This window comes from Herpailurus yagouaroundi, unplaced genomic scaffold (assembly GCF_014898765.1).
Source record: "Herpailurus yagouaroundi ecotype Mexico unplaced genomic scaffold, PumYag 140, whole genome shotgun sequence".
NCBI classification, from domain to species: Eukaryota; Metazoa; Chordata; class Mammalia; order Carnivora; family Felidae; genus Herpailurus; species Herpailurus yagouaroundi.
In genome coordinates, this window is record NW_024412395.1 from 31634108 (window position 1) to 31649421 (window position 15314).

Here is a 15314-nt window from a genome sequence, read left to right on the forward strand (position 1 = left end):
CTAGAATATGGATTGGAGAGGTAAAAGAAGAAAATCTAAGGCAAACTTTAGTAAAAACAGCTTTACTTATTATGCTATTGTCTATTCAGACCAACTTGCCTTATAAATGCCCATTAGAATACTTCACATTTTGCATATAGTATTTAAACTCGATTATTTTATTCTCCCAATCACAAGATGGGCCAGAATAACTATGCCTATTTATGAATGAAGACACTTTAACCCAAATAACCTTAATAATTAGTTGAAGGTCACATAAGTGATGAATGGTGTATTGAACCCAATCATGTGTTTATTCATTTACTTAATCATTTAGTTATTGCCCTAGTTAAGGAGACTAATTGAGCAAAAACCTGTGTTGGGCCCAGTGCTACAGCCCCTGGAACTCACTGTTTAGCAAAGGAGGGAGATCCAGAAGCCATTAAAATATTAAAATTGCAATGACAGCAATATGTATAGTGTATTTGGGGATCATAGAAAGTGGCATTAAACTCAGGTAAAGGAAGACTTTCTAGAGGAAATATCTGAGCCAGGTCTTGCACAATACATATGTATTAGCCAGACAAAGAAAACAAAGACCAAGATGGGGTGGGGTGGGATGATGTTTACATGAGATCAGCAGTTGGATTTGGGGGACTATAAAGCCTCAGACAGGAAATTGTAAAAGATGCGGCCAAAGGTATAAGCAGCAATCAGATCATGAAGAGGTTAGTAAGGGCCAGTGGGATCCTTTATCTTATTGGAAGTGCCTGATGGGACAGCTAGATGGATTTTCACTTTAGATATGTCTGTACGGAGGATAAATTTTAGGGGAGCCATATTGGAAACAGGGACATTGTTTAGGATGCCATGGCAGCAGTCAAGGGAGAATGAGGGCTCAAACCAGAACAGGAGTGATGAGAATGGAGGAGAAGGAACGTGGTCAAGAAATATTTAGGAGGGAAAATTCACAAAACATCATGGTGATTGGTTGGAATGTGGAGAGCAAGCAATCAAGGGCAACTTTCAGGGTTTCAGCTGGGGTGACCTGGTGGGTGGTGGAGACACTGAAATGGAATTTAGTACAGGGGGGCTGTTGAGTGCATGTGGGGTGCCTGTGGACTATGTTGAACCCATGTCTGACACTGGGAAGAAGTGATATTTGACTACGTAAAAATGGCTGTGATCACACAGAGATCCTTTGGCCAATTTGAACAGTGGGTTAAGGATTGAACCTCTTGGGCATTTGAATGTTTACTAGAGATAATGAAGCAGATGGGAATAATCAAAAAGGAGGAAGAGAATAGGGGGTCAGGGGAGCAGGGTGTTAGAAACCAAAGGCTAAAAGCTTCCAGAATGATAAACAGAAGTCCAGTAAGACAAGAACTGAAAAATCTCCATGAAACTGGGCAATTTGGAGGCTATTGGCAACCATGAAAACCATTTCCAATAAAGTGGCAGGTGTAAAAACGAAGTGGCCATGGGTTGAAGAGTGAATAAGAAGGGAGTAGAGAGAGTTGATACAAATTAGTTTGGTCTTCTTTCTACCCATAATATAAATTTTCCTGAAAAATAACTGGAAGAATTTTTTAACTGGCAATGATGTGACTGCTTTTTGTAGACAAAGGAAAAGGAGAGAGAAAGTGAGTGAAAAAGGAAGGTGGCATTTGGATAAGATGATTTAGAGACTGGTTTGGGGCCTGAGTTCATATCCTATTTCCATCACTTCATAGCTGTATGCCCTTGCATATGTTGCTTAACCTCTCTGAGCCTAAATTCTTCATTTCTAAAATGGGCATAGAGGGGCACCTGGGTGGCTCAGTCGATTGAACATCCAACTTCAGCTCAGATCATGATCACGCAGTTCATGTTCATGATCACACATTCAAGCCCTGCATCGGGCTCTGTGCTGACAGCTCAGAGCAGAGCCTAGAGCCTGCTTCAGATTCTGTCTCCCTCTCTCTCTGCCCCTCCCCTGCTCACACAGTGCCTCTCTCTCTCTCTCAAAAATAAATAAACATTAAAATTTTTTTTAATAAAATGGGCATATTAAATATTTTTTTTTCAACGTTTATTTATTTTTGGGACAGAGAGAGACAGAGCATGAACAGGGGAGGGGCAGAGAGAGAGAGGGAGACACAGAATCGGAAACAGGCTCCAGGCTCTGAGCCATCAGCCCAGAGCCCGACGCGGGGCTCGAACTCACGGACCGCGAGATCGTGACCTGGCTGAAGTCGGACGCTTAACCGACTGCGCCACCCAGGCGCCCCAAAATGGGCATATTAATATCTACCTCTTAGCATTGTTATAATATAGATCATATAAACACAGTACTTGGCACATGGTAAGTATTTAGTAAACAGCTATTTTTATTATAAAGATACAGGTGAAGCAAATGAAATTATGAGATATTTTTGCCAGTGGAAACATTCTACCACCATATTAGATGTTTAGAATTCTATGTAATCATTTTAATTTTTAATATTCTACAACCAAACTGTATAATAAATATCTTTAAACGTATATGCTTATTACAGCCTAATCACAGAAGAAATATTAACATATTTGTTGAAAACATTACTCAGGGTCATTTTATACTTGAAAGAGGAAATAGCTTCATTAAAGAAAAAATTTCATAGCTTTTAGATTTGCTATGATTTTCATTGAAATGAGGATCAAATCTTCTACCTATACTTACACATAAATTTAAAATCTGGCAACCTGGTTTTTGTGGAGTTCAAAAGTGATAAAGTGATAAAATACATCCTATTTCCACTTTAAGATCAAGAAATTGTAGTTATGCTAAATTCCTTAAATTCTTCATACTTTCTCTGTGGATTAAGTTTCAGAATCTACGATTCTTGATGTCTAGGTCTCACCCAAATTTGTTCCATTCTACATGAAGCGAGTTGCTTAAATTCTAAACTGACAGTGTAGAGCGACATGTGGTTCCTCATTTTCCTCATTTCTTATACCATTCACAGATGTGTACCTGCCTTTTTCCTTGATTAGTGAAGATAAGGATAATGTGTGACAATATAGGCAGTGAAAAATGGAAGTGGCAATTATCTCCATTAATAACTAGAAATGTCATTATATGAACATCTATTGCTTAATCAAGTAGGTTTTAGAGTGTCCATTAGTAAAAATGTTTATTATTAAATGTCAGCAGGAAATAGAAAATAGTGGATGAAACTCCACAGGGAGGCCCTCTGTACTGGAAGACTGAATTTTGACTAATTATTCATTTCATGAACTCATGGAAATTTTTCTTCCTCTTTTAAGTGCATTCTTCCCTGACCTGACCAGTTAGTGTAAAAATTAGTCTGCAGCTTTAACACCTGGGAGAGTCTCCCTTTACCTCTTGAATCTCATGATGCATTCAAGTAATTTCATGCCCCACCTCTCTGTATTTATTCTGTCTTCCACAAATAGTCAATTACTTAACTGTTAAGTACTTAAGTTTGTTAAAGGAAAAATAAATTTAGCTTAAATTAATGTAAACTCTTTATAAACATTTTAAATATCTTGTTGAAGAAAGAGATCACAAAGTCCTAAATTCTCTCTTTTTTTAAAGTTTATTCATTTATTTTAAGAGAGAGAGAGAGAGAGAGAGAGAGAGACAGGGTGTGTGTGTGCACACACACAAGTGGAGAAAGGGCAGAAAGAGAGGGAGAAAGAATCGCAAGCAGGCTCAATGCTCAGTGCAGTGCCCAATGCAGGGCTTGATTCCATGAACTGTGAGATCATGACCTGAGCCAAAATCAGGAGTCAGATGCTTAACTGACTGAGCCACCCAGGCGACCCCTAAATTCTATCTTTTTGTTCAGCAAGTAATATTGAATTATTTTTGTACCTTAATGGTGATGTTATTGCAATTTTTCATAGGGAAACCTTTTTCATGACTCTTTGAATTTATTACTTTTAAAAACTGTTTGTAGTTAAATATCCATGTTCTTCATTGACAAATTAGAATCGGTTTCACCAGTTCTCCCTATAAAGTCATAAAGTATGGCATAGAAACAGTTGTCATATACTGATTTCATAGGTTTGCTGTAAAGATTAAATGAGATAATGTATATAAAGATTTAACACAACTCTTGGCAAATAGACGATTTTCAATAAATAGTAACAATTCTTGTTATTAAGGTAAAAGTGAGAGAACCAAAATTCTCTAATGGTTTTCTATTGAAATGTTTTACCTTCATTTTAGACATTTAGAACTTTAGGTAGTCAAATATAAACCCATAAGATATTACAATAAAAATCCATAACAAATATCCTTTGAAATGTATATTCATACTTTTAAGTACAAAAGAAATAGGACAAAACTATGTAACATGTTACACAAGGTGTAATAGTGTTAGGCAACTAGGCAATGTATGATACTGTCAAGACCTTTGCCAAACAGCCCACAAATGGGATCCCAATCCAACCCCAGCCAAGCTTACATGACCCCATGGAATCCTGGCATTTGATGGCCCCCCCCCCCCCTCCCCGCCCAGTCACCCAGAATCAGGCTTGGCAAACTCCTTACTGGGAAAGCAACTCAGACCAACTCCATGAGATGCCCATGGTCCCTTAAAATTGGAATAGGTAGGTAAATAAAAGACAGTGTATGAATAGATTATATCAACTTAAACAGTGCCCGAAAACAGTGATAAGGGAGAAAGAGACAAGTTGCAGAAGGGCATGTATACCATACCACCCTTGATGGACACCTTTGTGTGTATATTAAACACACACACACACACACACACACATAAAAGACAGCACTACGTACCATTCATGGATATATCGTATGAAGTATAAAAACATACTATAAAAAAACACAACATAGTTGCCTTTGGGGAGAAGAGGAGGAGAGAATGAGACTAGGAATTAATAACAAATGGGAACTTCAGCTTTTTTTTTTCTAATAAAAAAGAAAGGAAATAATAATTTATTATCAGTTTATTTTCAGAAGTGGATTTGTTACAGGTTAACTTATTCTATGCACTTTTCTGCATTGTTTATATTTCTAAAAATAAATAGGAAGAATGTGAAAGCTAGAGGCTAGCCTACAGGCCAGCAAAAGGTAAGGGGTTCCTGTTGTACTGCCCACATCATTTAGTTAAAACCAATACATTAATCTTTTTTTTCCAGTTAAACTGATTCAAGTTCATATATGTATATCCCAGAATATACAGACGTCGTGTTAGCTTTGGACAGATTTTTTATTTAGGAAGTATGTGGAGCATCTGTGATATGCCCAGCAGTATACTCCTCAGGGTATATGCAGAAACTAAATGTACGAATTGTCTAGTCCCTGCGTATGAGGGTAAAACCTGGTGGGGGCTGTGGTAAACCACAAGGCCTCATGTAAAGGCATTCCACTAAAGTTCAAATATGTTTTTAAACACGACGTGAGCCAAACTAAATGGGACTATGAGCCAAATTCTTCCCCAACTGCAAATTTCCAATCTCCGTGTACGTGCCGAGGTGAGACTTAACTCTTGGAAAACCATGCTGACAGCCTGCAGCTTTATCTCTGCAGCTTTTCTAGTAATTGTTGTGACAAGATAAATGAAATGAATCAGCGTAGTACTCAGAATAATTGCGTAACTATATGCATAAAAAAGAATAAAGTAAGTTAGTTAGAATAGACAAAGGGTACATAATTACAGAGGTAGGTGGTGTGGATTTGCCTGGTTTTAAGTAGTTCGTTGCACAGCTTCCTATAGTTTGAATATACCGTTTTGTGTTATTCAGGCTGCACATGTGTGTAATGCTAGGCTGAGTAGAGAGAAAAAGTCAGATGAGCGATAGACACTCTGAGACACCATTCTTTATCTGTTCAGTCAAGTCACTTCGGTTTTGCAGAAAAGGTGGTGGACCCAGGAGGGAGCCTTAGGTGTGATAGATTGTGAAACTGTTTCCCACCCAGAACTTGTGCAGGCACCAGGATTTCAGCCTTCACTTGCTCAACTCAGAGGCCGGGATACGGCAGCGAGGGCAGAGGGAGCTCCCTAGTGGCCAGAGTCTGCAGTTCAGCCCCTCCGCCCTCCCCCTGGCCACGCAGCCTGGCTGCCTGAGAAAGACAGGCCAGAACAGGCAGTGCAGGGCAGGCTGGAATCCTGGACGACAGGCTGCGTCTGTGGGAAAAGAGACCCGCGGCCCAGTTTTCTTGCAAAATCATCCGACTGTGGAAGAAGCATGTGGAAAGGGAAAGAATCCATTGTCCCCTATCATGTGCTCCGTTTTTTCATAGTTCTGTGACTTTATTATTAGTATTAAGTGGTGAGAATCCAGGGATGTTTGTCATCTGACTTTTTCAAATGTAAATATAAATTGACTAGGGTGGAATTGGTGCTTCTGTTTTCTGATTAGGGGATTAAATTGAGACTTTGTTTCCTTAATTTGTTAATCTGGTGTGTTGTTTTGATTAATTCCAGAAGTGGAAAGCTAAATAACCATTTAGAAGCTGCTATTCATGAGGCCATGAGTGAACTGGACAAAATGTCTGGGACTGTAAGTTAATTTATTTTTCCATTATACTATGTTTCTTTGAAAATAAATTGTATTACACTTTTTGGTAAAGTGTCTTCAATATTGACAAGCAACTCACGTAGCAATACTAAATTGCTAGGCTCCAAAAAAGACTGATATCAGAAAAGATTCAAAGTAATTTAAGAAAAAATAACCTAGTAGTATTAACTGTGTCTTTTTTCCTGAGATAACTTTTGTTTTTCCCACATAACATTCCTTCTAAACGCAAGCAGCAAAAAATAAAGTTCAAACCACAGCTTTATGCATTTAACTCTCTGCACAGCAGTGGCCATTACTGTTGCCTAAATATTCAATAATGCAAATTTCTCTTTGTCCATAGAACCAAAAAAAAGGGGGAGAGGGATATTGAACAATAGGGTCAAGATCAAGAGTGTATCGACCTCTCATTTCCTTTCTATTGTTACCTAAAAAGTAAAATATTTGGCACAAAGTCCTATTGTTAAATTACTGAACATAGTAACCTCTGGTTTTCAAGAAGTTGTGTCTGTTCTTTCTTTACATTTTTACTTAACTGTTCACATAATAGTATCGAATGTGAGAAGTTTCATCATTGTTCTCTAATTCAAACATTGGTGAGTGTAAACACTCAAAATATAATTTTGGTAATTTCTTTTAAAAAATGTGAATTATCCAAGGCTATTCAGCAATGAAAGCTAATTTACTTTCACTCAACACTTTGTGTTAAAGTCACCTGGACCCCAACAACCCATTCAGTGGCTACTTATTGACAGGTATAAGTTATAGACTCATAGAATGTTGGGGTTGGTATGGGCTTTAGAGATGTTGTGATCTAACCCATCGTTTTGCAGATGGATGAATTAAGGCCCTGAGATGTTAAACTTCCTGACAGAATGTAGGAAAGTTCGGAAGCAGGGATCATGAAGTCCAACACCTTCCAAGGCCAGGCAAATACACTAAGTAAAGTGGGTCAGGTGTGAGAAAAAACAGCAATTCAAGTGGATTGAAAAATGCCAACTAGAGGTCAAGGAGGCTACCTTAGAGGCTCAGCACAATAGATACTGTTACTTACTTCAGTCTGGTGCCGGTTGGGGAAGGGCTTTCCACACACAGTCATTCAGAGGCCCAGGTTCTTCTTTCTGTTTCTAGTGTCCCCCATTCCTCAGGGCTTCCGAGTGCTCCTTCATATCATTTGCATGCAGCCAGCAGGTGAGAGAAGTGAGTATGCACAGGGGAGCCAGGATAGGCTCCTCACTTCTGCTGTTTTCCACTGGACTGACGCCCTCATCTGGCTTTCTTAAGGCAAATGGACTAGGAAATGCATTCTACAATGTGCCCGTTCAGGAAGAAGAGAAAATGGGTTCCGTGAGCCTCTTGCTGGTCTTTGCTGCAGGACATTTGGCCTTTGTGGCCAGCAGGCAGTGAGGAGTGATGGGATTGGGGCAACCTGGCGGCCTTGCTCTCTCCAGAAGGAACTCCTTCTTCCATACTCCAGCAGGTCCAAACCTATGGGAAATTATGCCAGAATTGCCAGCTCCTCCAATTTTTCATAAGGTGCTAAAGTCTAGAAGTAAAATTCCAACTTTTTTCATGTTGACAACTGTCTTTGTAAACATTGAAACATCATATAGCTGTTAAACAAGATACCTTTTCAGGCCATATTTGGTTCACAGATTACCAAGACTTCTTTGCAGCCTTGGATAAAGGCTTCTTTCCTCAATTATAACAAGTTTTTAGTTATCGCTCTTCGTCAGAAACTAGTGGTTTTTAAAAAATGTATATGGACAGGTTAGGAGGAAGAGGCAGTGTGACAAACTTATAAATGTTACTTTTAAAATTTAAGTTTTTAAAACAGCTTTTTGCGTTTGCCTTCGAATAGCATTGGCCTTCGTTGTTATCTTAACATTATTTTAAAACAATTAAGCCAACTTGTAGTGGATCTTGAGAGCTGATTGGGAACATCTCCTAATTATGAATTCTGTGACATTATGTTGGTAACTTTGAAATTGGCTGTGGTACAAGTACGTACACCATGGAAATTGGCATATCCTACACTCGGCTTGTGTCCCTCCACAGGGTACTGGTTGTTAAACATTAGCTACACCACGGCCTTGGGACCATCCTGCCTTTCCTGGGTCTAGGCTTGCCCTCTCCTGTCAGTAACCACAAACATTGTGGGGCACCTGATCACCTCCCTAGCACCTGTCCTCTGCCCCTCCAAACCATACCTGCTGTCCGATACCTGGTAACCATGCTCTGCCATGCTCCATGCCTGCTCAATCTGATACACAGCCCTAACTGCTACAGTTTCTGCATTTAGTATACAGAGATGAGTTCATCAGTTACACTTTCCAGACTATACAAGCTCAGATCTGCCAACAGATGGTAGTGATCTTCTATTTTTCACTCTGATTGTTCTCTTAAATAAACTTCCATGGGCTGAGCTGAGTGCATATTCTTACCATCTCTGACCCTTCTTAGTAGCTGTAAAATAAGTCAGGTGATGAAGTGAAGAAGAAAACATGCTTGGTATGTATTTTTCTGCTTTTCTAGACTCTGCTGAAGTTGGCGATCTAGGGATCCCTAACAAAAAGGGCTTTATTTTTGTCTTAAATGCACAGCAGAGGTAGCAACTGCACACGTCATTTCCCGCACATGATGTTCTCTGGTTCCTCCCTTGTGTTCCAGTGTTACAGGTTTGCTCTGCTCATCTGTTCCTAGGACTCCTCCTTCCCTGTAGTGACTATGGACAATCTTGGTAAAAATTTTAAATGGCTCAGGAGATCAGTGATTGGAAATGAAAGGTGGAATCTCTTTCCTCCCCTGTTTCTTTGTCAGAAATCGAATGGTGCTTGTACTTTCAACCTTTGTTGTTATTTTTCCCCACCTCTTTATTTCCAGGTTCACCAAATCCCACAGGGAGACAGACAAATGAGACCCCCCAAACCCAAGAGGAGGAAGATCTCCAGATAACAGGGACTACTCCACCAATGCGCAGTGTTTATTAAAGGAACGTGCACAGATATTATCTCTATATAGGTATTGATATAGCCACTGTTATATCAGTATTTATACTATGGCAGATAGCTACCACCACCACAGGGTGCTAAAAGAAACAGTGATACGATATTTTTTTTTGATGAGGAAGGATAATGAATGCTGGAAAGCCAATCAAAATCCCTGAATGATGAGAGTAATAAATGGTCAAGAGATTACTGAGAAGCTTTTTCTATAATACTAAAATTGTGATTATAAGAAATGTCCACATGTTTCTGAAGAATTTTCAATGTTGTATATAGAAAATGCAGAATTTCATGGCGATATCAGAAATGTAAATATTGTACAATATTGTCATGTACAAGCGTACCTAATGCACACTTTATCTTTTATTGTACAAAGAAATAGTGTACAAAATCCTTTGGTTTCTATGGAGTACACCTACCAGAGACTACCAGTGTAAAGTGATAAATAAAAATACAACCTAAATGCTTTTCTATGATAATGTAAAAGATGCTGTTTTTGTATTTAACAGCAGAGAAAAGGCATGACGATGTATTACCTGAATTATGACATACATTGCACACCACCGAGTGTCCATTTCTATTGTCTGTTTGGAATGAACCTTATCCGGAAGCACTGGACCCGATTTCGGGTGCCTAGGAAATCAAAACCTTGCAGATTCCTAAAGGGATGAGGGCTCACAGGTCTAAATTAAGAATTCAGAAACTGCAACCATTTGTTGCATATTTTTTTTACCTAAGTTTTAAAGTAGAATAGGTTTTATAAAAAAAAAAATCTTAGATGGAATATTTTACTCAGTCATTTCTGTAGTTAATGTTTGATAGCCACCTCTTGACTCAGATAGCTTAGGCCGCACCACCACGGATGCTCAGAGTTGAATTTTTTTGGCAAACAATACCGGACAAGATAAAACTCTGTTTCCACACCTGGAGGCAAAAGCCCCCCTTCAAAACCATTATCAGAGGTAAGGTTGATTATAAGTCAGTTTTCTTGTAGTGGCAAAAAAAAAAAAAAAAAAAAAAAAAAAAAAACCAATCATCACAGCAAGTGTCATAGCCATTCATCAGTATTACTCAAACCAGAAGTGAAGGTGGCTTACAAAATTATTAGCAATGGTAATTTTTTATCAGTATTATGTAACATATCAGATTTATTTTATTTAAAGAATTATTTATACCATTAACAGATTCTTATATATATTAATGTGGCTGAAATGTGCAGGTTAAATCTATTAACCAAATTATTTATATTATATTAAGTAAGAAAAAAAATGTGAAACAAATGTAGAGAGAAAATACTACATTACAAGTATACAAACCTAAAACTGTGAGCCATTGTAAAGTACAAGGTTATTAATAAGAAATGTAGCACAACACGATTTTCCGTCTTTTTTCACGATTTTTGTGGTGGTGGTATAACCCTGTCTCCCACGCACTTGAGAGAAGTCAGCCTCCAGCCTGACTTCAGCTGATGGATTGTCAAAAGAAGGGATCCATTATCCCTTTATTCTTAGAATCACCAGCCCCCACCCCTAAACCCATAAACCCCTAGAGAGCGCTCGCTGCCTTGTCCCCTAGCCTGGGGCTCACTCAACAGCTTCATGCTCCAGTTGCCGGGAGCCCTTCAATAGCAGGCTCTGGACCCCCAGATGCCCACCACCTCCACTATCCCTCCTCTCTCATCCACCCCGCATACTCCTCACTCCCACGATGTAGCAGAGTTCCAGTAACTCAGGAAAAAGGAGACCAAGGTCATTCTTCCAGTTGGTTTCTTGGGGCCACAGCACAGAGCACTCCACCAGGGCTCACTTTTGATAGCAACAGCTCTTAGTTCTTCCCCCCAGGGTCTCCTGGGTCTCCTGTGTCTCACTGTACTTTCACTCCCACCCTCACCCCTACCCCCACGCCTGATGGAATACAACTGGCACCCAGGCTTCATGGCCTGGAGGCAGGAAACCTTCCTTGTAGGGGTAGGTCCATTTTGTCTTTCATGTAACAGTGGGATTGTCTGCCGGTCCTTCGCGCAGTCGCCCTAAGTAATCTTTTGTGTAGTTCAGTTGACACATCTTTGCGTGTTTGCTATATTTAAACCATAAATGTCTTTTGTTGTCCCCCCACCAATCTGCTTTTCTACTGTTCTGTCTACATGGTTGTTTTTATTCCCAGATAGATGCATATGCGTGTTTGTGCATGGCGTGTGTCTGCATATATGTGGGTGTGGATGTGTGTGTTGATACGTAGAAGTTTTTTTAGCCTTTCCTGTCTTTAGAACGAGTTTGTGTCCACCTGGCCTTCTTTTAGATATTTTAAGCTAATTAGATGTGTGGTTCCCCACCAATGTATACTTTACATCTGTAGACCATGTAAAGTATGTTTGTGCCCATGATTTCACTGGTTGCTTATGGCTTTGATGTGGCTGCTAGGTGTTGTTGTTCCAGTCCACATGGGGTTTTCCCCCCTCTCTTTTACAGTTATATGGTTTCGTGTAAGCAGTTAATGTAAATATTGTTAGCATTACAGGTCATGCAGTGCTGTAACATTTTTTTAAATGTTGCACCTACTTTACAATTAAAAACTTGGTCACTCATACTTGAATTTTGCCCATAGAGCCATTTCTTTCTCTTTGTATTGAAGCCAATTCATTTTTTAAAAATGAAGGCTAGCCTTTATACATTAGTAAATTTTTTATTTCCTAAAGTAAACTTTTTTCTCCCCCCAACAAATCTGACAATTGAAACAATGAAAAATTTTTTTGCTCCTTCAAAGAACATAATACCCCTCTTGGAAAAGAAAATCTCATTTTATTTTGTGTCCCTTAACAGTCTTAGGAAGCACAACGAGAATAAACTACATCTTTAAGTAGTTTTTAAAGATTATTTCAAGCGAATGAAAATTAACTGAGCAGCTCTTGTTTGATTTGTCTCATTTGTAGCATTAAAAGTAATCAGGGTTTTTATTTATTTAAAGGAATATTTTTGGTTTGTAGTTTTCAGTCTCCTTGTGAATGTAAATGCTTTAAGAGCATTCATCCCTTGTGATATCATGGGCCACTTTTACTCTTGTAGTTGGACCCTGACTTTGAGTTATTGGCAATGTCTCTTTTTCAAGTAAACCCCACCTTCATTTTTGAATGTAACACTGCAGAATTGTGGGAACAGCAGAGAGCTGCTATTTTGCTTTCTGTAAGTTTTATGAAGATTCCCAACTGACTTATTCCATGAGGTAATTCTTTTTTCCTTTCAGACCAGGGTAACACATTGTGGTTAACTCCGGTAGTCTTCTCTGCAGTTTGCAATGTTCCCTTGTAAGTCACAAGTGGTTTTGCATTGAGATTTTAAAATCTAAGATGCTTCAGATGTTGGTGACATTACTCTTTCTGAAAAGGAAGCCAAGATTCTAGACCTTACCGAAAATATGATACCTTGTTTACTTTGCCCATTGATGCCCAAATGGTGTTTAACACAAGTCTAAAGACTTTTCAATGTAGCGTATAAAATGAGCTGTGCGTTACTTGATTCATTTGGGGGCTATGAAAAAAATAATATCAACAGCCAGAACTGTAATATTGAATTAATTTATCTTTTCTTTCATTCACTCTATCACATTTGCATTAGCCAAAGAGATAAGAACATTAGTAATTCATACGTGTAAACAACCCAGAAGTGAATTTTAAATCCGTGAGCCAAAAAGCAATAAACAACTCAAGCATGGGAAATCCTGCTAACAGTGGGGGGTCTGATACAGAAAAAATATATAAAAAGCATTATCTTCAAATATGAAAAATTAATTTGTATCTACTGTACATATGTAATATCAGCCTTATCTGCTTTTATACACACTGTGTGTGTACCTCAGCGACCTTTTATAAACCGGAAAGATGGTTGATTTAATAATTTGTTATGTAAATACAAAGTTGTCTATAAATTGGAAAATTTGATGCCAGATGGCTTCACAATATACAAATGTGTTTTGTAACATCATGCCTTTATGGATTAAGTATAAATACACTGGATTGTCTGTGTAGAAGAGTAGCAATTTACATTTCACCTGCATTTCAAGTGGATATTTTTGTCCAAGTGGTTATCTTCTTAGGACAAGAAAATGACCTGAACATTTTCAATGTGGAAAACAAATATGGTTTTGAAATCACCAAAACTCCTTTTCACACTCAAGCGTCTGTTCAATTCCATACTAAATGCCTTTTATTATATTTCCATAGGAGAGTCCTTGATCCGGGACTGGGACCTACCTAGGAAACCTCCCCAAACTGAAATATTCTGCTTTAGGAACAGGCTGTGCATCTTAATTTCTAAATCATAGGCAAGGGAAGAACCACAGTCTTCTTACCATTTTTTAACTTGTTCTTTTCTGCTTTGTTTCCACACATCTTGGAAAGCACTACACAGATAAACAGGGCCTAGTTCTCATGCACCAATGTGTCTACAGAGGGACGCCTCAATGCAGGGCTTCCCAACCCTGGCACTATTGACATTTTGGGTGAGATCATTCTTTGTCGTGGGGCCTGTCCTGTGCATTGTAGGATGTTTGGCAGCTGCCCGTGCCTCTACCGACTAGATGCCAGTAGCATCCCTTCCAAATTGTGACAATCAAAAATGATGCTAGATGTTGCCAAATGTCTCCTGGGGTGGGGGTGGGGAATGGAGAGTGGGCGTAGGGGACAAAGTGAGACTTGAAAACCACTGCCTTAACAGAATCAGTTAGGGGACATATGTCTGTGTGAAATATTGGCATGTTCTGCCTGCTGTAATCAACAGGAAACTGATTCCTAGATCAAAATCCAAAACAAAATCCATGCCAAAGTAGTGCTTCTCAATCCATCAATGAGGAAGTGAATATATTAGCTTCAGCCTCATGTTGAGCACATTTGGCGCTTGTGATCATAAGACCCAAGACAATCATGTTTTGAGAACTCCCATGTTGGGCTTAGGAGAGTTATCTAAATACCATGATTCAGTTTACAAGAAGGCTAATAGCCCGCTTTGGATGTGTGTATGGAGCTTCAGGTAATAGAAGGCTGATAGTGTAGCTGCCTGCCTTGGGTCAAGATGAGGAATTTGGCTAAGGAGACCATGCCATGTATACATTTTAACAGCTCTCTATAGCAGTCTGGTTCAAGAATCAGTAGTTTTTGTGCAATCCTCCTCTTAGTTCTGACAGAAGCAGTTTCGTAGATCTTGCAGATATCACTGATACATTTATTCATTTGATAAATATTCTTGGGTTCCTCTCTATGCCATACCCAGTAGGCAGCAGTAGGCATACAATAGTGAATAAGACAGACCCGATTCTTTGTCCCCACAGAGCAACCCAAGGAGATGGCCAGTGGAACACGTAAGTACAATAAAGGGTGATAAGGGCTGGTCTGGGAAGCACATGGCAGGCCTCTGACCTAGGTTAGTGAGGATGAGGGAAAGATGAATAGGAATGGGGCAAAGAAGACGTGTGTGGCCTGGAGGAGGGTAAAGGAGTGTGTTGGGGCACAGAGAATGGCACGCTTAAGGCTGGAGGCTGGCGGAAGTGTGAGAGAACAGCTGAGGAGTAGCGTGCATGAGGCAGTCGAGAAGAGAAGCGGGGTGAAGCCCTAAGGGGGATCTGGACAAGTATTCCCCAGACTGCACTTTAGCATGGCGGTGGTGGGGAGTACTGCAGGGTTTTAAGGTGGGGCGTGATATGATCAAGGTCTGTGTTTTAGAAAGAGTATTCCGACAGCTGTGGGAAGAACAGGCATTTGGAGTGAGACGACACTGAGGAGCATAGATCTCGTCTGGAGTACAGCATTTTCGAAAA

General features: G+C 39.4%; 1 protein-coding gene across 3 annotated transcripts in view; it reads left to right on the top strand.

Annotated features, from left to right (window-relative positions):
- Window positions 1-13481, top strand: part of MBD5 (methyl-CpG binding domain protein 5) — a 145337-nt gene extending 131856 nt beyond the window's left edge. For all 3 annotated transcript variants that reach the window (XM_040474994.1, XM_040474995.1, XM_040474996.1), the window contains 2 exons: window positions 6414-6489; window positions 9388-13481. In XM_040474994.1, coding sequence (XP_040330928.1) covers window positions 6414-6489; window positions 9388-9459 — 148 coding nt within the window. In that variant the 3' untranslated portion in view covers window positions 9460-13481. The remainder of the gene's footprint in view (window positions 1-6413; window positions 6490-9387) is intronic.
- Window positions 13482-15314: the final 1833 nt, after the last annotated feature.